This window comes from Colossoma macropomum, unplaced genomic scaffold, assembly GCF_904425465.1.
Source record: "Colossoma macropomum unplaced genomic scaffold, Colossoma_macropomum, whole genome shotgun sequence".
Lineage (NCBI taxonomy): Eukaryota > Metazoa > Chordata > Actinopteri > Characiformes > Serrasalmidae > Colossoma > Colossoma macropomum.
The window spans coordinates 40,496,006-40,519,883 of NW_023494784.1; the positions used below are offsets into that span (position 1 = coordinate 40,496,006).

Below are 23,878 nucleotides of genomic sequence, written 5' to 3' on the forward strand. Positions count from 1 at the left end.
ATTCGTTCATGCCAAACTGTGCTGCACTGAGGCCTTTCAGAACCAAAGCTGGGTTCCCCTGCACTGATCTTTCTCAACTTCTATTTTGGCAACATAAATTAGAGCAGAAGTATGATATGTAGGATGCATGAATTCAATTGAATGCCAGCACCAGATACCACATGATAAAATGAAACATCACTAGTAGTAGTAGTAGTAGTAGTAGTAGTAATAATAATAATAATAATAATAATAATAATAATAATGTGCTTTATTTACGTTTCATACACGCAACAGGTTAAAGTGCTGTACAATCAAGGGATACCATTAAGTTAGTAAGCTGCCTTTAGTTGTAAAAAACAAACAAACGAAAAAAGATAAATACAAATAACACAGTTGTACTTCTATTAAACAAAAGGATTTATTGCCAGATTTATTGTCATATTTCCATGATCAACAATACATATGAAAACTCAGAAGACATCTGTAGGTTCACTGGCTGTTTTGGGTAGTAAATAAAATGGCTATATTTGTGTTGTAGACATTGTGACCCCTGGTTCCTATCACCACCACTGTAAAGAAAGTCGACTGATTGTTTCTTTAGAAAGAAGCATTTCGAATAAAACCGCTTTAAAAAAAACTCTTTACATCTCAACGATTGAATTGTGCAGAAATTTTGAAAAATCGGTGGAATTCCCCTTTTAGTGTATGTAAGCGGTTTGGGGAGGGGGAGGTTTAGCTCCGCCCTCTAGAGGCGCTGTGCGGTATTACAGTCACGCCGGCTCCTCCTCCAGGTTCCTCACTGAAAGAGCTCTGCTGAGCGGCTGCTGCTTCAGTGAAGCTCAGGCTGGACACAGAGATGGACCTCTCCGCACTGCAGCTTCGCATCAGGACCCGTTTATCAGCCACACGGTGTGAGGGGCGCGTGAGATGAAGGTCTTCGGAGAGCCGGTCAGCGGTGACCGGCGGGCGGAGCTAACGGTACTGCAGAGTCTGTGACTAATGACAGCGGCGCGATAGCGAGGTTTAGAGAACTCAGTCAGTTTTAGGACCTCATACGTCCAGCTTGACACCCGCGTTTCCTCTTCTCATATCAAGGAGTTTGGCTTCTCTTTGACGAATAATAATAATGTTCCACCTTAAATGGTCAGCGCCAGAAAGTAACTGCTGCACAGTTTAAGGTGGACCTCATTAGAAGGGATGTCAGACTGTGTAGAGAGACAGCTGTGTTCCCTCCTCTGTCTCTCTTTCACTTTCTCTCTCTCCTTGTTAGAGCTAAAGTTTGTAAATATGTCTCTCTATCTCTTTCCGTCATTATCTGTCCATATCTCTCTCTTTATCTCTCTCTCTCTCTCTCTCTCTCTCTCTCTCTCTGTCTCTCTTTCTCTCTCTCTCTCTCTCTCTCTCTCTCTCTCTCTCTCTTTGTCTCTATTTCTCTGTCACTCTCTCTCTCTTTGTCTCTTTCTCTGTTTCTCTCTCTCTTATTTCAGGTTAGTTCAATTTAAGGTTTGCTTTATTGTCATGGCAAATCTTAACACTTCTATGGCCAGAGCTTTTTTAAAGACTTAAAGACTTAGAGAAGGAGTTTTAGTGTGTGTTAGTGGGGTGTTGGTGAGTGTTAGAGTGTGTTAGTGGGGTGTTAGTGGGTTGTTAGTGAGTGTTAGTGGGGTGTTAGTATGTGTTAGTGAGTGTTAGAGTGTGTTAGTGGGGTGTTAGTGTGTGTTAGTGAGTGTTAGTGGGGTGTTAGTGCGTTGTTAGTGAGTGTTAGTGGGTGTTAGTGGGTTGTTAGTGAGTGTTAGTGGGGTGTTAGTGGGGTGTTAGTGTGTGTTAGTGAGTGTTAGTGGGGTGTTAGTGGGTTGTTAGTGAGTGTTAGTGGGTGTTAGTGGGTTGTTAGTGAGTGTTAGTGGGGTGTTAGTGGGGTGTTAGTGTGTGTTAGTGAGTGTTAGTGGGGTGTTAGTGGGTTGTTAGTGAGTGTTAGAGTGTGTTAGTGAGTGTTAGTGTGTGTTAGTGAGTGTTAGTGGGGTGTTAGTGGGTTGTTAGTGAGTGTTAGTGGGTGTTAGTGGGTTGTTAGTGAGTGTTAGAGTGTGTTAGTGAGTGTTAGAGTGTGTTAGTGGTGTGTTAGTGTGTGTTAGTGAGTGTTAGTGGGGTGTTAGTGGGTTGTTAGTGAGTGTTAGTGGGGAGGTAGTGGTGTGTTAGTGGGGTGTTAGTGTGTGTTAGTGTGTGCTAGTGAGTGTTAGTGGGTTATTAGTGGGTTGTTAGTGTGTGTTAGTGTGTGTTAGTGGGGTGGTAGTGGTGTGTTAGTGGGGAGGTAGTGGGGTGTTAGTGTGTGTTAATGGGGTGGTAGTGGTGTGTTAGTGTGTGTTAGTGGGGTGGTAGTGGTGTGTTAGTGTGTTGGAGTGTGTGTTAATGAGAGTTAGTGAGTGTTAGTGGGGTGTTAGTGTGTGTTAGTAAGGTATTGGTGAGTGTTAGGTTGTAGTATGTGTTAGTGTGTGTTAGTGAATGTTATTGTGTGTTAGTGAGTGTTAGAGTGTTAGTGGGGTGTTAGTTTGTGTTAGTGAGTGTTAGTTTGTGTTAGTGGGGTGTTAGTGGTGTGTTAGTGGTGTGTTAGTGAGTGTTAGTGGGGTGGTAGTGGTGTGTTAGTGAGTGTTGGTGAGTGTTAGTGGGGTGTTAGTGTGTGTTAGTGGGGTGGTAGTGGTGTGTTGGTGAGTGTTAGTGGGGTGTTAGTGTGTGTTAGTGGGGTGGTAGTGGTGTGTTAGTGAGTGTTGGTGAGTGTTAGTGGGGTGTTAGTGTGTGTTAGTGGGGTGGTAGTGGTGTGTTAGTGAGTATTAGTAAGGTGTTGGTGTGTGTTGGTGGGGTTGTAGTATGTGTTAGTGTGTGTTAGAGTGTGTTAGTGGGGTGTTAGTGTGTGTTAGTGGGGTTGTAGTATGTGTTAGTGAGTGTTAGTGTGTGTTAGTGAGTGTTAGTGTGTGTTAGTGGGGTGGTAGTGGTGTGTTAGTGAGTGTTAGTGGGGTGGTAGTGTGTGTTAGTGTGTGTTAGTGGGGTTGAAGTATGTGTTAGTGAGTGTTAGTGTGTGTTAGTGAGTGTTAGAGTGTGTTAGTGGGGTGGTAGTGGTGTGTTAGTGAGTGTTAGTGTGTGTTAGTGGGGTGGTAGTGGTGTGTTAGTGAGTGTTAGTGGGGTGGTAGTGAGTGTTAGTGGGGTGTTAGTGGGGTGGTAGTGGTGTGTTAGTGAGTGTTAGTGGGGTGGTAGTGAGTGTTAGTGAGTGTTAGTGGGGTGGTAGTGGTGTGTTAGTGAGTGTTAGTGTGTGTTAGTGAGTGTTAGTGAGTGTTAGTGGGGTGGTAGTGGTGTGTTAGTGAGTGTTAGTGTATTAGTGGTGTGTTAGTGAGTGTTAGTGGGGTGGTAGTGGTGTGTTAGTGAGTGTCAGTGGGGTGTTAGTGTGTGTTAGTGGGGTGGTAGTGGTGTGTTAGTGAGTGTTAGTGTGTTAGTGGTGTGTTAGTGAGTGTTAGTGGGGTGTTAGTGTGTGTTAGTGGGGTGGTAGTGGTGTGTTAGTGAGTGTTAGTGTGTGTTAGTGGGGTGGTAGTGAGTGTTAGTGAGTGTTAGTGGGGTGGTAGAGGTGTGTTAGTGAGTGTTAGTGTGTGTTAGTGAGTGTTAGTGAGTATTAGTGGGGTGGTAGTGGTGTGTTAGTGAGTGTTAGTGTATTAGTGGTGTGTTAGTGAGTGTTAGTGGGGTGGTAGTGGTGTATTAGTGAGTGTCAGTGGGGTGTTAGTGTGTGTTAGTGGGGTGGTAGTGGTGTGTTAGTGAGTGTTAGTGTGTTAGTGGTGTGTTAGTGAGTGTTAGTGGGGTGTTAGTGTGTGTTAGTGGGGTGGTAGTGGTGTGTTAGTGAGTGTTAGTGTGTGTTAGTGGGGTGGTAGTGAGTGTTAGTGAGTGTTAGTGGGGTGGTAGAGGTGTGTTAGTGAGTGTTAGTGGGGTGGTAGTGGTGTGTTAGAGAGTGTTAGTGAGTGTCAGTGGGGTGTTAGTGTGTGTTAGTGGGGTGGTAGTAGGGCGTTAGTGTGTGTAGGTGTAGCACTGTGCCTCAGGGTCAGCTGAGTGAAGGGACTGTTGTTTTGGTACTGCAGAGCTTTTTAATGATATGAATGGGGGTCACTGTGTTGTTAATGTGTCCACAGTTGGACTGGCCTTTGTAGTATTTTTATAACTAATGGAAATCGGCCTAATTCTGCCCTGCATACATTGTTTTTGTCATTCTTGTGCACCTTTAAATAATTTTACACAGCTCTGCATGCAGCGGCTCATTTGAACGTTTGTCCCGTTCGTTAAATTCCTGATTAGTATGCAGGCCCCACACTTCACTACCATAAACGGCAACTGGTTCAGTGACTGATGGAAATGTTTTTAACAAATTCTGATTGGAATTTCCAACGGAGTTTGTTGTTTTATGGCACAGAAAGCCATGTGAGCCTAGTCTCTCAGTTCATTCACTGCCAGGTTAAAATTTCCAGAAGAACTGATTATGCTATATTATATTTATACTTAAATAATTATAACAGTTTGAATATTCAGTATTATTCATACCTAACCTAAAGGAATGTTGTTTTCCCTGAGATCCTTGATCTGGACCGTTTTGAAATATCATTACATTTGTTTTTTTGAAGTTTAATGGCAGGGCCCAGTAAATTACTCTTTCTCTCTCTCTCTCTCTCTCTCTCTCTCTCTCTCTCTCTCTCTCTCTGTAGAAAGTGAAGCCCTGCTTTCAGCGCAGGCTGTCTGCTCCCTCACTCATTGTCAGTAAAGCACTGAGCAGGACAAAGGCCAGCACTGCCAGGTATGATGACCTTTTCTTTTCCAGTACGACAGATAAAAAGGCTTTCACTCATAGACCTTAGAAGTCTTGAGCTATTATTGCCGTCTTGCTATGCATTTATTTTACATTGTATACTGAGATATTGGATGTTTAGCTGTACTATTGAATGCATTTAAAGTCTATGTAACTAGACTTTTTTCCAAGTAATTTAGAGCAATCATGAAATGTAAAGAGCAGTAGGCATTTTCAGTTTGTGCCACAATAACACAAAAAATATATTTTTTATATATATATATATATATATATATATATATATATATATATATGTAAAGACATAGATAGATGTATCATGTATATCTAAAAAAATGATGTATCTAATTTTTTAGTGTTATCATGTTAAATTATCTCACAGTATGTTTTTTTTGAGCGTATTGTTGATGTCATCAGTACTTACAGAGCCCTCACTATGTATTTCATTACAAAGTGAGCATAATTAGACCTGTTTAATTTGATATAGTGCATTGCAGTTTATAAAATAGGAATAAAAGTCATTGTAGTTGTTTATTATTGTAGTTGCTTATTATTATTACTGTTATTATTTGTATTATTATTACAGTATTTTTATATATGGCACTACATGTTCTACTCTTCTTCCTTTCACCGTCACTGTGAACAATTCCTAATTAGGAGGTTTCTGTAAAATGGAGCATTTCACACCAAAATGCTCTGGAAAAAAATATTTATATCCTAATGATTTAACTGTACTGAAATTTAGAAAATGTGGTGTAATTCCCCTTTAAATAGTTAAATTTTTCTATGAACAGTTCCCTGAATGTAAGTGTTTTAATGTATGTGTGTAAATGCTAAACTTTTAACTTTAAACCAATTTTTATCATGTAAATGAGAAACATTTCAGCTCACTGTTCATGATTCAGGGTGGGTGGGTGGGTGGGGGTCTCTGTGCACGTCTGTGTGTATGCACAATGCTTGTGCATCCATCTGTGAGGGAGAAACAGACAAAGACTGTGTGTTTGTGGGGTCTGGGTTTTGTTAGGTTTAACACAGGAACTAATTAATCAGTGAATTGTGTGAGAGGAGACGCGTCACAGCGCTGGACTGATTTAAAACCAGTGGAGGAATTCTTTGGTTCATTATGCGAGTATTTACGGGAAAAAGTCTGACCGCATGTCTGTGTGTATTTATGCATGCATGTGTGTGTGTGTAGCAGTGAGTGTGTGTCTGACGTTAGCCCCGCCTCCTGTGACCTGGTGCAGTCCCTGCTGGGCCCCAGGCGGACGCTGGTTTGTCATGGCGTCGCGCGGCTGCAGGCGGGGCTTCAGACTCAGGAGCGCTACCTCTTCCTCTTCAGCGATGTCTTCATCATCGGCAAGGCCAAGTAAGCAGAGAGAGATTGAGGGAGGTGTGGGAAACCGGGCAAATGGCAATAGAGTTAAAGATGACAACTTTATTTTAAAGAGCCCAGATTTTGTCTGCTTATAAAATTTGTTTGTACAAAAAACATAATTCATAATTTATTTTTATATTGCCATTTTCCAACCTCTTTTTATTCCTTACACATAAACTTTTTATTACTATCCCTTTAAGATTGATGTAGGATTGCCTGCGAAAGTTTGAACATCCCTGGCCGAATTACTCATTTTGTAAAAATCAGTTCATCTTCTACAGGGAACAAACTCAAGTATGGCACTTTTTTGCACCATTTCAAGAGTTTAACATAAAAAAATATGAATTATTAAAGGTGCCTAAACTTTTGCACAGCCACATTTTATGTAATTTTTTTCCATTATTTGAAATTGAGCGAATAAATGCTTGTTTATTAAAATGTGCGGAAGTGCGTTCTCTGTAGAGTATCTTACTTCTTTTCACTTTAACAAAACATGCAAATTAACCAGGGGTGCCCAAACTTTTGCATACGATTATGTATAAACAATCTATGTCCTGGTCAGCTGCCCTGTATTGAGCCTCTTTCCATAGCATTCCAGGCTGAAATGTACAGAACAAACTGTTGTTTTCATTTATGTTTGAGATATGTGGATGCTTTAGAAGGCTGCAGTAATCCACTTGCTTCCTGACAGCCAGGAACAGCACAATGTTTCATCATTTTCCTCATATCTTCCATTCAATATCTCTGCTGCAGACTGTCCGCAGGAACAACACTGTACATCACTTTAATGTGAATAGGCGGGCGATAAATTGCCATCGACTGAATGGACAGGCATTTGTACACCATGTGGTAGTTTCCCCCGAAACAGATTATGACTAATCCAAGATTTAAAAAGAATTTCCAGTGTTAGGCTTAGTCCATGTCCTGGAAGCCGGCACTACATGTTGAAAAGTTTTTCAACACCTGCTCATCCAGCATGTCTTCTAAAAACATGGGTGTTATTAGGGAGTTTGCCTGCAGTAACAACACTCCACATCACTTTAGTGGGAATGGGCGGAGCTAAAGTGCTGTAGACTAAAAGGGTGATAATATGACAACGCAACCATATTTTGTATGAATTCGAAGAGTTGAACGAGGACATTTGGTCAGATGAAAACTCAAAAGCATTTGAGTATACAGTCGTATGCAAACGTTTGTGCGCCACTGGTCAATTGTTTTTTTTTTCACATTTTGTTGATTTTCTAAGTGAAAATAAACAAATGCATCCTCTACACAGAACACACTTCTGCACATTTTAATGCACAACCACTGTTTATTTTCAGAGTTGCACATATTGGAGAGGGCCTGTGCAAAGGTTTTGGCACATTTTAATATCTGATTCTTTCCTAAAGTGAATGCATTCCGTGCATTTAATAATCCAATAACTGCAGAAAATCCGATTTTGTCAGTAATCTGATCATCGCATGTACATGCACTTGAGTAATCAGATAATGGGGAAACTCCGGGTCTACATGAGTCGGGCAGTAATCGGATATCTGCTTTGCAACCAGCCAATAAACTCACTGAAAAAGACGCGACGTAATGTAAACTCAAACTTCATGCCACACACTTTTTACATTGCACCAAGATAGTCAGAAGAGAATGTAATCGGTTTCAGCGTCGCTCCAAAAGTGTTTTGCTGCATCTCGCGGCAACGCTGCTTGCTGTTTTCACACATGCTCAGACTGAGGAATCCGAAAGAAATCAGAGTAAGAGTCTACATGCACTGATTACTGAGCTAAAATTCAGCTCTCTTTATCATATTTCTTAATTGGATTTCTAGACATTACTCTGATCTAAGAAATTGGAGTATGCTGTTTACATGACAATTTAACTAATCAGATAACTGCAGAAATCTGATTATGATCAGATTATTGAGTGCATGTAAACACACTCAATGTTAAACTGAAAAATATAAATAGAAAACTATAATTATCAGAAAATGCCATATTTAAGTGTGTTCTCTGTGAAGGATGTGTTAACTTATTTTCACATGTAATTTGACAGGGGTGCACAAATTTGTGTGACTTGTATTTTACAGTAATGATGTATTAAAACCCTCACGTGACCTTTTTCTCAGGAGTAGCCTCAGGCTCATTAACATGATGTTAATATCTCTGTGCAGTACTGTTGTGTTTATGCCGGATGTCTTGAATGCTCTGGATAAACACTGTGTCATATTCTATGTTTTTATATGTGTGTGTGTTTGACACTGTTCCTGTGTTCTTTCAGGTCCTGTTCTCAGGTCAAGCAGAAGGCGTGTGTGCGTGTGTGTGAGATGTGGACGGCCAGCTGCCTGGACGAGGTGTGTGAGAGCACCACCAGTCCAGACACGAGCTTTGTCATCGGCTGGCCCACATACAACTGTGTGGCTACTTTCAGGTACATGTCAACATCAACACATATGACAGGTGGAGGTGGATTAAAGGTTTGATAATATAAATTATATTAAAGGGCACATATGCTACATTTTTCTTGTATGATATTTTTCTGTGTTTTTATATACCCAAACAGTCATAATACGTTTTACATGACCTCTCTTTATCCCTGTTTTTATTAATGTGCTTTTAAGACTGATACATGTAAACGTACTATGCTTTATTGGGCCTAATTCAAAAAGCAGTCTGAGCTGAAACACTCATTATATATTCAGCTTAAGTGGGCTGGGCTAAACTGCTGTAGACTAAATAGACATGGCTAAATGGCTGTAAGCTGCAGGCTGAATAGGCGGTTTTATGTAAATGTGTTGACGTTCATGACATCACAAATACAGTGATTGCAAAAACAGCCTGTTTTTGCAGCTTAGTGTATGGATGGATGAGTAAACAGCACGTGTGTTGAAGTTTGCATAGTATGTCATAGAAAAGTGAGGAACGTTTAGTTCTGCATGATATTGGCCCTTTAATACTGACATGCTGGGGTCCCACTGTATTTTGATGGCCGCTGCTCTACAGATGTTCAAATTATCTGGTGGTTATCATTAGTGTTAGGGTTAGGATTAGGATTAACACCAAGGTTAGGGTTAAAATTCGGTTCTAAGTGGAGGCTAAGAGTAGAGTTAGAGTGAGTGTTAGGTAAAATAAAGGTGGATTTGATAGAAATTTAGAAACGCAAGTTAAAGGCAAGTTGAAGGGGAATTCCACCAATTTTCTAAAATATCACTGCAGAATTCAGTCATTGAGGTGTAAACAAGGTCATTTAGAGTGGCTTGCTGTGAGACTGTATATTATAAAGAAATGTATTTAATAGTGGTGATAGGAAGCAGATGTCTACAACCCGAAGATAGCCATTTTATTTACTATCCCGCATCACCAGTGAATCTGTGTGTCTTTTAAGTTTTTATATGCAATGTTGATAATGATTAAATACTGGTAAATCAGAAAAAATATGTTTTCATTGGATACTACTCTGCTTACAACTCCCTGCATGTACCTCTTCACCATGAAGTGTGAGTTTAAAAATACATTTTAGGCCAAAACCTTCTCAAAACTATCATAAAACCATGTCTCAGGCAGCAGGCAGTGTATTCAATACTACTTCATGTGACAACTTTCTGTGAAGGAGCTTTTAGAGTCAGTGGACGCTTCAGATGTCTGGTTCCCATCACCACCACTACATTGTTTCTCTACAATGAAGCATTTCGTATCAAACCACTCTGAATGAGTTTGTTTATGTCTCAATAATCAAATCACACAGAAATTAAAAAAAGTCAGTGGAATTCCCCTTTAAGCATCTACAAAGCATCTTTTTTGGGCTATCCAAACAAAGTGTAACCCACAACTGCACTAATAATGGGACGAATATGTATTTGTGATTGTTTGATATGGGGTTTCTCTATTTTCTCTCTCTCTAGCACGGCTTACCAGAAAGAGAGGTGGCTCTCCCTACTTGAAAGGTAATGAAGTCTCATACGGCACTATGGGCCAGTTAGTCAGACTCAGATTGGCACTGCAGCTTAGTCCAAGACTAAGCTTGAATCATGTTCAGGAAACCAACCCTATTTGTCCAAAAGTTTGTAGACACCTGCTCATCCAACGTTTCTTCTGAAATGAAGGGTATTAATAGGGAGTTTGTTCTGCTTTGCTGCAGTAACAGCCTCTACTCTTCTGGGTAGGCTGTATACTGGAACAACATTTCTGTGAGGATTTGATTGCATTCAGCCACAAGAGCATTAGTGAGGTCAGGTACTGATGTTGGATGATCAGTTCTATCACCCCAGAGAACACAGTTTCACTGATTCACAGCCCAATACTGGGGGCTTTAAAGCTGACACCTGGCATTGGGCAAGGTGATCTTAAGTTCATGTGTCAGCAATAGGTGCACCATAAAGTAGCTGAATGTACTTTTAGAAGGGCTGTTGGAGACTTTTGGACATACAGTGTTCAAAGAAACCACAGAAACATAGAAAGAAACCAAATTCCTCTAACGTTTCTTTCTGTCACTTCTTCTTTCTACTTGTTTTTCCACATTTTCTCCCTCAATCCTCTCAATCCAGCTGTATACAAGAGGAGAAAGAGCATGATGACCCAAAAGTCATCCCACTCAAGATATATGTGAAGGATACTGGGAACTGTGCCTACGTAAGGCGGAGATTTTATGTCTTATGTGCATTTTTCTGAATACAGTGTGTCTGTATTGGTGATATGAGTGTGTAAATGTACTTTTCTAATTGTTAGACAAAAGCTCTCTCTGTCAGAAATACGGACTGCACCTCTGACGTTATCAACACAGCGCTCCAGCAGTTTGGACTGCAGGTAAGTATATCACTGGAAACTGAATTCTCCTTAATTTTTTTAGGAAAAAAGTTTGACGTACTACAATGCTGTGCAAAAGTCAGAGACTGCCTTTCATTTATTTGATTTCCGCTCAATATCACCTAAAGTGTTTGGGATTATTTGGATTGTGAGATGCAGAAAATGCTAAACCAACTTCTAAGACTGAACTTCGGAAAATATGTGGAAAAATATCCCTGCAGATTTCTCTGAAAAACTGAAAACGAGTCTCCTGAAAAGAAGCTGTAATAAAGGTGAAGAGTGGACACATTAAATACTGAAAACTAAAATCTTGTAAATGTTTTCTGCTTCTTTTCTGCTTTTTGCCCTGTACTTAATGGCCGTTTTGACTGGAAGTGAAATAAATGAAGAACTCAATAGTGTATATTGTCCATAGCTGCATTCCAGGGTCTAGGCTGCAGCCAAGGTAGTGCGGGTTCTCGGTAGGACTGTCCTATGAAGACTCCTCCTTAGTAGCTTATTGGTCACACTAGGGGTGCGGGAAAAACTCGATTCTTAGATGCATCGCGACGCGGACGTGAACGATTCTGAATCGATTAAAAAACGTCAAAAATCGATTTTCTAAATATTTAATTTATGGCGTAATGTTGACGGAACGCAAAAGGCGGAACTGGAAGTGGGAAAGTGCAGCGCCCGGACAGTCTGTGGTGGCACATAACAACAAAACAACTGGATGAGCGAGAAATCCGACCGGCTCCCTCTGCATTAAAGCCAGGTTAGGTCAGGAGTCACAACACAAATGATGAGAAGAGCCATTTTGTCCTTTCAACAAAGTCAAACCACCTTAGGAGCCACAACATTTAATGTCCACTATGTCTCAGTATGTGTTAATGTCCTAGTATGGGCTAAACAATATAAACGAGAGCGCAGATTTACTTCGCTCTACTTTAAGCTTTAGCCGCTTTCCTCCCATCTCCGCCAGAAAACCTTTCCTCAAAACTAGAAGAGTTTCTTGTAAAATGTCTCAGCGTCCGGCTGTTTTACGAGGCTGAAGTCGCTTCTCATTCGCCAGCTTCTCGTTCTAATTTTCCCATTCCACCTTAAGTTCTGCCTTAGGCGCCGAATGTAACTGCTGTACCATTTAAGGTGGAACGGGAAAATTCGAAAGAGAAGCGAGTTCATTTTCGCGACTTTTTAGAGAAATACAGTCTCTCGTTGCAGATTTAACCAACCGCGCTGCTTATAAATGCGAATAAGTCCTCCAAATGTTCGTCTTAATCTCTGTTTTTTCAGTCCAATGTTCTCTGTTTTTTCGGTCCTATGTGACCCACACTCTCTACAACGAGACCAAAACCAAAGTTATAAAATCACTAAAAAACGTACTGTAACGTACTACGTGGACACCTGTTACCACTGGATCTTATTTCAGGGTAACAGCGCATTTTATCGCAGATGAGTGGCAGCAGCGTCTCTGAATGAGAGCCTTCTAGTTCACTTGCCACATCACTTCCATTTGATTTATTAATAAAAGATATTTTAGATATTTAAAGCAAAGTATTTGTAATGATCCGTAATGCATTTACATTATGGATCATTACAAATACTTTGCTTTAAAACTACCAAGTCCTCAGACAGTAGGAAGATAGAAATCCTGTGTAGAGAAAAAAGATGCATCGAGATGCATCGATAATCGTTTTATAATCGCATCGCAGCCTCTGAATCGTAATCGAATCGAATCGTGAGGTGCCTAAAGATTCCCACCCCTAGGTCACACAAATGGAACAGTCCTAACGAGGCTGCGTGGTGACGTCACCAGAAAGGTCCCATCTCTTGCAATTGCAGCGCGAAACTTGTGAGGGAACTGGTGAGAGAAAATGGAGCATAGAGTTGCATTGTGTTAGTCGCAATGTTCTTATGTAGTATGATAAACTACATATATACAAATACTTTTAAGTATCTGATGTATGGATGGCATACGATATGTGGATGATACACAATATATGGACAAATTCTTCATTATACACTTTATAACGTAATGAAGACAAATTCAAGAATGTGACCAACTTACATTTTAAAACAAGCTGCTCCAATGGCTTTGTTTTCCACCATTTTCATGGTGTTTTTTTTTCTTCACGTCGTTCGTGCGCAGAGAACTGTGGGTAACCGGAAGTCTAGAAGGATACATCTGTCGCGTCCTCAAAACCACTCAGAACGTAGGCTGCATTTCTAGGCTGTATACGAAGGATGCTTCACTTTGGAACGGCCTTCTATGACATAGCGGCCGAGAAATGCAGCCTTGGCTTTGGAACGCAGCATATATATACATTTGCAGCCGGACTAGAAAAATACCTTTCTACTGACGTATCAGAAGGTGGGAATGGCTTCCTGTATGGCCCCCCGAGAATCCACCCCGAAATAGTTTCTCTCTTTTTTGAAGTTACTCTCACCTTCAAGCTGCATCATCATAAAGAGTTTTAAAACCTAGGCTGGCCTGGTGTCTCTTTAAGCCGTAAAACAGCCCGTTTTCGAATGAATTGCTTTTGTGATGTCACAAAAATCAACACATTTACATATCTGCCTGTTCAGCCTATGGCAGTTTAGCTGCTCATTCACATTGAAGTTATAAGAAGTGTTTCAGGCCGGACTGCTTTTTGAATACAGCCAATTAGAACAGAGGTTATTTCCATATATTTAAAGGCACAGTAGCAAAAAACAACTATAAAGGATAAAGAGAGGTTGGAACCGCACAGAAATGTTGTACAAGTGTTGATGATTTCACCTTATGTGCCCACATTCAGGGAACCGTGAAGGACTATCAGTTGTGGGTGAGCTCCAGTAAGGATGAGGCTCCGTACCCTCTGATTGGTGAGGACGACAAAGTCACTACAAGTTATACTCCACCAAATATTCAGTATAATTCAATATAAATGGTATAAATAGTGTAATAAATAGTGTAATTAGAAACATTAAGTGGAATATAATGCATTTAACCCTATTTCAGTACATATAACACTAGCTAAAGATCATTGTAAGGTTCAAAATATTTGGGGAAATTTGTGTAAGACATTTGAAATTTGACCCCCTTTAGGTCATGAGTTCCCATACAGTATAAAGATGAACCACTTACGGGCGCTGCAGCAAGACGGAGAGACGCTTCCTCACCACCAGGTGGCGCTGTTGTCTGATGATACACGCTGTCAGTTCATCCTGAGGCCTTGTAGAATGAACTGCAACCACACTGTAACAGGTGACACCACAAAATATATATGATTGGTGTGTGTGTATATATATATATATATATATATATATACATATATATATATATATATATATATATATACACACACCGATCAGGCATAACATTATGACCTTTGTTTGTTTCTACGCTCATTGTCCATTTTATCAGCTCCACTTACTATATAGGTTCACTTTGTAGTTCTGCAGTTACAGACTGTAGTCCATCTGTTTCTCTGCATACTTTGTTAGCCCCCTTTCACCCTGTTCTTCAGTGGTCAGGACCCCCATGGACCCTCACAGAGCAGGGTGGTACTATTTGGGTAGTGGATCATTCCTAGCACTGCAGTAACACTGATGTGGTGGTGTGTTAGTGTGTGTTGTGCTGGTACGAGTGGATCAGACACAGCAGAGTTTTTCACAGAGTCCACTCACTGTCCACTCTATTAGACACTCCTACCTTGTCAGTCCACCTTGTAGATGTAAAGTCAGAGACGATAGCTCATCTGCTGCTGCACAGTTTGTGTTGGTCATCCCCTAGTCCTTCATCAGTGGTCACAGGACGCTGCCCACAGGACAGTATTATATTGGATATTTTGGTTGGTGGACTATTCTCAGTCCAGCAGTGACACTGAGGTGTTTAAAAACTCCAGAAGCACTGCTGTGTCTGATCCACTCAGATCAGCGCAACACACACTAACACACCACCACCACGTCAGTGTTACTGCAGGGCTGAGAATGATCCACCACCCAAATAGTACCCGCTCTGTGAGGGTCCATGGGGGTCCTGACCACTGAAGAACAGGGTAAAAGGAGGCTAACAAAGTATAGTTTCTAGTTGTAAGTCATTATTATATTTAAAATAACAAATGTTATTATATGACAAGTAAAGGTAGTGTGTGTGACTGCTCCTCATTCTCTTCACTGCTTGATCTCTCTCTCTTTTTTCCTTCTCTCAGATGAACCCAGGATTAAGAGAAAGGTGCCACTGTTTACTTGGCCATTCAGACGAAGCTCCACCACAGACCTGGACAGCCAACTACAATCATCAACCCCTCCTGACTTCGCTCCTGGATGTCTGTTTGGACGGCCACTCAGTGATGTAATCGTTGACCACACCCTTCCTCCACCCGTCAAGGTGAGGAGCAACATAAATATGACTTTGTACATCAGTTTTTTGCTCTATTATTATTTATCAGAGACGATAGCTCATCTGCTGCTGCACAGTTTGTGTTGGTCATCCTCTAGTTCTTCATTAGTGGTCACAGGACGCTGCCTACACGACGTTGTCGGCTGGATATTTTTGGTTGGTGGACTATTCTCAGTCCAGCAGTGACACTGATGTGTTTAAGAACTGCAGCAGCACTGCTGTGTCTGATCCACTCAGACCAGCACAACACACACTAACACACCACCACCACATCAGTGTTACTGCAGTGCTGAGAATGATCCACCACCCAAATAATACCTGCTCTGTGGAGGTCCTGTGGGGGGTCCTGACCACTGAACAACAGGATAGCAAAGTATTCAGAGAAACAGATGGACTACAGTCTGTAACTGTAGAACTACAAAGTGCACCTATATAGAAAGTGGAGCTGATAAAATGGACAATGAGGTGTAGTTAATGAAGTGGACGATTGGAGGGTATTTAACAGAAATTACACAGAAGCAATAACTAAATAAAATATTACAATTTTCAGTATTTGTCGTGGCTACTCTTCATCTTTATTACAGCTTCCATTCTTTTCAGAAGACTCACCTTCAGTTTTTCAAAGAAATCTGCAGGGATGTTTTTCCACACTTCCAAAGTTCAGTCTTAGAAGTTGGTTGAACTTCCTGCTTATAACGATCCAAGTAATCCCAAACACATTCATTGATGTTGAGGTCTGGACTCTGGGGTGGTCAGTCCATTGTTCTGAGAACACCAGCAGCTTCTTTGTTTGATGTGTCTATTTCCTTTTCTCAGTAAGAGCTTCTTGAACAGCCACACATCCTTTCAGACCCATAGCGCTGAGTCGTCTTCTCACAGTGGAAGGATGGACAGAAACACCTGTGGATGTTTTCAGATCTGAAGCAGCTTGATTTTCTCCTCTCTCTCAGAAATGAAAGTGCTGTTTATCTGACAGTTTTGGTGGTCTGCCAGGTCTTGCATGGTTGTTAGGGGTTTTTGAACTCCAGTTTTAGAAATTCCTGTTTTTTTCACGTAATTTCCTTGGACTTTCTCCTACCTTGCACAAGTGGATTATCTTATATCTAATCTCTTCAGAGATAACTTCTATGTAGTGGCCGTTTTGATTGGAAGTGACATAAATACAGCTGGTACATATGATGTATCATCAGAACGTCTCCATGTGTCACAATGTTACCCATCGCCCACCCTCTGCATATCTCATTGGTAATAAACTACTGTCTGTATTCCAGGATATGCTGCTGTATTTGTGTATCGAGGGGGCTGCAACCTGTGGAATATTCCGGCGCTCTGCTGGGGTCAAGGCTTGCCGGGAATTAAGAATGAAACTGGACTCCGGTAACAACAACCACTGCCTGAGCGAAGAATCTGTATTTGTGACTGCTGCTGTTTTTAAGGTACACAGTGCTTTTGAATCCTGTCTTTGAAAGCTATTCTCATATTTTGTTAGAAGCATTTAGTATCTAGTAGATGATTTATCCCCATATGTTTGCTGGCAGGCATTTCTCACTTTGTTTTATGCGGATGTGTTTTTGTTGTAGGACCATTTCGGCCGTCACACCAAAACAGTAATTTGTGATTAGTGGTTTTGACTATCAGTCACATTGCCTCTTCTTGTCAAAGCAGGTGGTTCTTGGCCACATTGAGCGATAAAACCTACCAGATTCTCTGATGACAGTCTGATCCTTAACTCACTGTGCATTTGTTTACTAGGAGTTCCTGCGGAATATTCCAGGCAGTCTGCTGTGTGAAGATCTCTATGACCAGTGGCTCAAAGCAGTGGAGTGCAATGCAGAAAGAGGAAACGAGAGCAGTGTACAGGAAGTGCAGAGGTGAGCTCTGAAAGCGTCCTTTCTCAACTGCACCAACATGCAAACAAATTTCAGGGGGAAAAAATAATATATTAGGGAATTGTAGAATATGGGCCTTTTAGGGTATTACTCAAGACATTTGCTGTAAAAGTGCCCGGAGTATATTCACAGTAAAGTTTGCCCAATGTTCGGATTACATTCTAGCCATAGGGGAGGGTGTCTCTCCATCTGTCCAGATCTGTTAAGCCAGGCATACACTGTGCGATTATAGGCTATTTTTAGGCCCTATTTAGTCAGAGCTGACTGAATTTTAGCATTGGGCTGAATTTCAGTTTGATCGGCAGTTATTTGCCGATGTGAGGAGGGAAGAGATGCCAGATTAGCTGTCCAAATGAGCTCGGACTGAGAAGTTGGACCACTGGATAGATTTCTAACGTCAGAAATGTTCATCGCTTGCTTTGCAGTAAGAGCAGATCACACAAACTGATTTCTTGAAGTCATGGGCAAACCACACACACAAACTCAACCACTGCCCCAATTCTGGGAAACACATGTAGGCTAACAAAACAGAGGCAAAAAAGTTGGTGCCAGAGGAAGTATATGCCCATTTTGCTCTGTTTGACTGATTGAAATGAATGTTAACCCCTTAAAATCCCAGGCTTAGTGCATACTAAGGCTTATTATTCAATAACTACAGAGACTTCAATGCAAACTGAGCTATTCTTTTATTATTACTTTTTCCAATTTTCTTCCCAATTTAGTCATTTCCAATTCCACCCAGTAGTTAGGACTCCCTCAATCACACCATACCACCAGCGCTAGGAGGGTGACGGCAAACACAAGCTTCCTCTAAGTCATGTGAAGCCAGCCACACCATTTTTTCGAACTGCTGAACGTGCTTGAAGGTGAATGCTAACTGCTAGTTCTGTTACATCAGCTAACAAACGCTGCGCTGGCTAGCATGGCGGAGTGATGAGGGGACAGAAAGGGCTACCCTACCCAGCCAGAGAAAGCGAGGCCAATTGTGTTCTCTTGGACTCCCAGCTACAGATGTTGTTGAGCTATTCTTAGGTTATAGAAATGTGTAATAAAACTTTGGGCCATAGCCATTTAAGGGGTTAATCGAATGATTTTTAAAACCATCTTTGTGAAATAGGCTGTAGCGAGACTGGCATGGACATCGACACCTGGTTTTAGTTTCAGTGGTTTTAGTGTGGCACAAGTTAGCAAAGCTGTTGTAGCTCAGTTTCTCAGTACTTTTGCTTTGTCACAAACAGAGCTTTAACGTTTAACGTGTAGCGTGAGCATCCATGTCACAGCATGTCAGTTGGACCGGTCATTTTCGTGCAGGGTGAGCCTATAAATCATAGGCTTTAGCTATACAACATTAGCTTAGTGCTAACAAACTACTAGGGACACTAGCAGAAATTAGCATTGTTGTAGAGGTGGTTTATTTCCTGTTGTTTTGGTCGAGTTTTGACATTTATGGCTTGAATTGAAAAGGCTTAGCTCTAATACTCACAGTTGGTCACTGCTATCTGTATCCACAACCCTCCTTCCAACTCCCCATTATTTAAAGGCTGGGTTTTCTTCATAAAGCCTGACTGTTTATCTATTCTCAGGCTGATCCAGCTCTTACCTGAGGAGCACTGTCTGTTGCTGAAACACGTGATAGCAATGCTTCACTGCGTCCAGAGCCGCGCTGACCACAACCAGATGAACTCTTCTAACCTGGCTGTGTGCATCGCCCCGAGTCTGCTGTGGAGCAGCTCTTTGCTCACTCTGCAAGAGGACACCAAGAAGGTAGACCTGCTGAGTCTTGAGAAGTTGTTCTTAATGGCAGGAGGTTTTTTCTGCTTAGTTCATTCGTTGAGATGGAAAGAAAGTCATTCAAAGCGGTTTGAAGTGAAATGATGCATAGAGAAACTTACTAGCTCTGATTTCTTTACAGTGGTGCTGATGGGAACCGGGAGTCGTAATGTCTAATACAGCCATAACATTAAAATAGATATTTTATTTGCTATCAGAAGTGTCAGTGACCTAATGTCCTCTTGTGTTTTTGCACATAACAGTTCTGAGGTTTTCTTTGACTCAGTAAGCCCTGCATGTCACGCATCCCTCCGGCTCTGAGACACACTCGGACTCCGTCTCCCAGAATCCTCTGGGAGATCACATGACCCAAGTGACTCCTGAACTTTCCTCACACTCTAATCAGCGCTCTCCTTCACCAGAATACTAACTTGATTCACCTGTCTTGTCTGTCATATGACCATGACGGTTTAATCCCGGGCTTTAGCATAGTGTAGTTGCGAAGTATTGGAACTGACCTACACCTGTTTATTGACCACAAACCTGGATTGTGATTCTAACAGTAAAGCCCCTTTTTCTCCTTTTAACCGCGAACATCTGAAACCTTCTGGCACATTACACTGCAGCTATCTCTCTGCCATGAGTGGATTTAAAGATCATCTACTCACTTTCATGATTTTGTTCTAACTATTGTCTATAGTTTTGTAATGTTTTCCTAATGAACTGCCAGAGAAGGGATAATTTTTTTTATATCATTGTTTTATATTGTATCGTCATATCATCACTGTCATTTATATCATTTTATATCATTAGATGAAAAATCTGAGAGATCTTAATTACTTTTTTTAAATGACTTTTTTCTTTTGTTTTCTTCAGTTTGATTTGAGTTGGGTGAGACTTTATTTGGTGCAGGTGATGTCAGATCTGCCAGTAGTACCAATCAGATGTATATGTCAGATTTATGTGTATGTCAGCTACTTGGTTCCTCTTCCTCACACGAAGTAACTGCTCAACCGCTGCTCCAAATCCCAGACAAAACTCCTAGGAAGTCAGTTATTTCAGCCTTTCCAAATTTGTTAACGCTGCTTGTTGTAAAGGTTTATTACGTACTATAAGTGTCTATCAGCATCGTACTATAAGTGATAGGCTTTGTTCATGCAGTCCACCTTCACTGTAGGAATGAAATGATAGGTTAGCTTAGTGTTATGTTAGCTACCCCCCCCCCACATCATGGTCACAGTGTTCATGGTCCCCCACAGGTGTGACGCACAATAAGGCACACAAGAAATTTATCCACAATGTCCACAAATATGACCGACTCAAGGCTGCCAACCCTGCATTGGCCCTGAGACTGTGTAATCTCACACTCTCACGCCACACTTGTCATTTCTTGCACGTTAACTTTGGCCTACCAATTTATCTGAATGCTCAGAAAGTTTCTCCAGCCTTACTGCAGCTTTACTGATTAAAAGCACTCTGAACTGCCAACGGCAGTTTATTTGAATGCAGGTGAAGAAGAGCGCTAGTCAGTCACAGTCTGTGTGTTGTAGAGTAGACGGGCCTGGACGGGCATCCTAGCAACAGTACAGAAAAACCTTAACTAAACACATGCCAAACGACCCCGACTAATGAAATGTGAAGGAAAATGGAAAGACAAATCAATGATGTGATCAGTTAACTAAACACGGTCAATAACAAGACAATTCTCAAATAAAACGATGAGAGCAAGAGCATCACATAACAGCATAACAATTCACTCAGGGTGGGTTGAACAACCTTTTTCTGCTGACTGCTTTACTGATGATGGCTGACGGTCTCAGTTTCTTAGAAACGTGGCCATACTTAATGTTAGGGTGGTGCTGGCCACTTCTGGCCACCCCTTGGCTATGCCTCTGTAAGACTGGCAGCACTGCTGGTTACTGATAACTCTTCTTAAATGGTCTATATTCCATATTTTCTGAAATTGGACTGTGTTTTTTTTGCTCATTAGGGTAGATTGATCAGTTCAGCAGAGAGCTAACAACAAATGATTAATACAGAACTTACCAGCTTTCAGTCTTTGCTCCTCTGAAGGCTTAAATGTTGTCACTCTTTGTCACCTAATGTGACCAAATATTATTTTATGTTAAGTTATGGCTTTATAGTAAATGGATACATGTTTTGGTGTTGGTGGGGAAGCAGATCAGATTTGAGCGTGGGTGAAGATCTGATGCTGATACAGCTTTTTAGTAAAAGCTTGTAAAAGCTCATTAGTGAAAGGCATTTCGGCAGCTGGAAAATGCATATTAAAATGGCTGTATTCCTTAAAAACAAACAAACAAATAAATTTGTGGACCCCAATGGCTCTTGTGAGATTTGAAGTAAATTAAAAAGTGAAGTTTTGTGTTAAACATTTCTACGTAATGGCATTCATAACTGGTAACAAAAAGTGCATCTAGTGCAATGCTAAGTGTAAAGAGTAGCACTATTGTGTAAATAGGATCAATGTGCAACTAGGACACACAGCCGGAAATAAAAATGCTTAGGACCCCGTACTTCCCACCCTTGTGATTGCCAGAGTGCGATTTTTAGAGCATATATAAAATATTAAGTTGTATTAAATTATATATATATATATATATATATATATATATATATATATATATATATATATATATATATATACACACACACACATATATATGCAATGTTTAGGCGTTAAACTCTTCAGATGTCTGGTTCCCATCACCACCACTGTGAACACTTATTGCTGAATAAGTTAATCTAGAATGGAGCGTTTCACACCAAACGACTCTGAATGACTTTCTTAACCATTTAATTATGCAGAACATTTGAAAAATTGGTGGAGAATATTCCATTTTTTTTAAACCTAATCTTTAATATCTGCCACACCTGTATCATACCATCAATTACCATATGCCATCATTTTGATTTCTTTGTGTTGAAATTATTGTTCATGATTATTGACTGTATGATACAGAACCTAGATACTAGAATGAAAACCATTGCATCAAAGATCCTGTGGTTTTTATGAGCTTCTGACCTACTGACAGGTTTGCGACCTTGTTCGCTTCTTGATTGACAACTGCCATTCTGTGTTTGGGGATGACATCACATCTCTTATTGACCTTTCTCTGGACAGCAGGAGGAACCGCAGATCTGGTAACTACAATAACTCACAAACAATAGTTCAGTTCATAGTGCAGCCAGTATAACTAGCTGTCATGAAGAGGTAATTGAAGTGGAAACCAGAGAAAGTAGAGTGAGGTCGACAAGAGCTTTATTTGACTTAAGTAAAAAGAACACAGAGGCGAAGTAAAGAGCTAAGGTAAAGTAATCCTAATCTTAAAACTAAAGAGCTTATAACGTAAAGCTATGCTAACCTCAATAACTATGCGCTTTCATATAAGGGCTTACACAGTAAAGAACATATCTGGAAAGTATAACATTGGACACAGGTACCCCAGTTTAAGGAAAAAAAATCTAATAAACAAGGCAAAAATTGCTCACATTGTTCATAAAACAAAACATTTGGTGCACATTTTAAAAAAAGAGCCATTTTGCCATACTTTGAGGGCTAAATTGTCCCCTTGAATGAGAGCTCTCCAGAAAATGATGAGATATGTAATGTTTTACCTTACCAACTTAATTTTACACTCATTCTAAAATTGATGTTTGTAGCACATCTCAAAAAAGTGGCAACAGAGCAGTTTCAGACTAAGAACGTTGTTTAATGTTCAGAAAACATTTTAAAATTGGTGATACAGTCATATAGAAGGAGCATCCCGGAAAGACCTAGTCCTTTATGAGCAAGGATGGATTGAGGCTCCTCAATGAGCATCTTGCAAGAATTTCACGCTCTGCATACAATCATCAAAAGATTCAGGGAATCCGGAAAAATCTCTGTGCATAAAAAGCAAGACCAAAAACCACAATTGAATGCCCACGACCTTCCACCCCTAAGATGGCACTGTATTAAAAACTGGCATGCTTCTGTGATGGAGATGATCACGTGGGCTCACGAATACAAGCACTGTTCATCCACATTCACAAATGGAAGTTAAGACTGTACTAGACACAGTGGAAGCCATATATCAACAACGTCCAAAAACGCTGCCGACTTCTCTGGGCTCAAGCTCAGCTGAAGTGCACAGATGCGCAGTAGTAATGTGTATTGTGGTCTGATGAGTCAGCCCTTGAGATTGTTCATGGAAATAATAGATATTGTGTTCTCCGGTCCAAAGAAGTAAAGAACCATACAGATTCAAAGTTCAAAGGCCAGGGTTTATCGTGGTATGGGAAGGTATTAGTGCCTATTTCACACATCTGTGAAACAATGAAAGATATATAGATATTTTGGAGCAACTTACACTGCTTTTTTAGACGCCATCTTTTTCAGGGAAGTCCATGCTTATTTCAGTCTGACAATGGCAAGATACACAATCATATTTCAACAGAATGGCTGTGTAATCAGAGTGTGCGGGTGGTAGACTTGCCCACCTGTCTGTCTGTCTCCTATTAAAACTGTGTGATGCATTATGAAGCGCAAAATACAGCGATGAAGTCTATATGGTTGCACAGCTGAAGACTTAATGTCCAGAATAATGCCCAAAAAATTCCTATATATTGTGAATAAACATCAGTTTTTGTTTTGGTGTCTAGTTTACAACATTTCATTCTACACTGTATAAGTTATTATCCTTATAGCAATTATTAATTATTAAAGCGATTCTAAACATTTATACTTTTATAACTTTTAACCTTTTAAACTGATATAATAGCTACTACGTGGCTAAAAATGTTCACCACAAAGGAGCCTTTTGCACCAGTCAGGACCAGTTTAATGAGATTAAATGTAGCAGCATAACTGGTGATGTGAAG

The 23,878-nt window shown here is 40.6% G+C and overlaps 1 protein-coding gene across 1 annotated transcript in view; it reads left to right on the forward strand.

Moving 5' to 3' along the window:
- The first annotated feature begins 887 nt into the window (after positions 1-887).
- arhgap20 (Rho GTPase activating protein 20) overlaps positions 888-23,878 on the forward strand; it is a 24,349-nt gene continuing 1,358 nt past the window's right edge. Inside the window, exons 1-14 of the mRNA XM_036574395.1 lie at positions 888-960; positions 4,710-4,798; positions 6,003-6,173; positions 8,454-8,603; positions 10,075-10,116; positions 10,717-10,801; positions 10,898-10,975; positions 13,753-13,819; positions 14,043-14,201; positions 15,148-15,326; positions 16,610-16,774; positions 17,091-17,209; positions 18,811-18,991; positions 22,051-22,172. Coding sequence (XP_036430288.1) covers positions 910-960; positions 4,710-4,798; positions 6,003-6,173; positions 8,454-8,603; positions 10,075-10,116; positions 10,717-10,801; positions 10,898-10,975; positions 13,753-13,819; positions 14,043-14,201; positions 15,148-15,326; positions 16,610-16,774; positions 17,091-17,209; positions 18,811-18,991; positions 22,051-22,172 — 1,658 coding nt within the window. The 5' untranslated portion in view covers positions 888-909. The remainder of the gene's footprint in view (positions 961-4,709; positions 4,799-6,002; positions 6,174-8,453; positions 8,604-10,074; positions 10,117-10,716; positions 10,802-10,897; positions 10,976-13,752; positions 13,820-14,042; positions 14,202-15,147; positions 15,327-16,609; positions 16,775-17,090; positions 17,210-18,810; positions 18,992-22,050; positions 22,173-23,878) is intronic.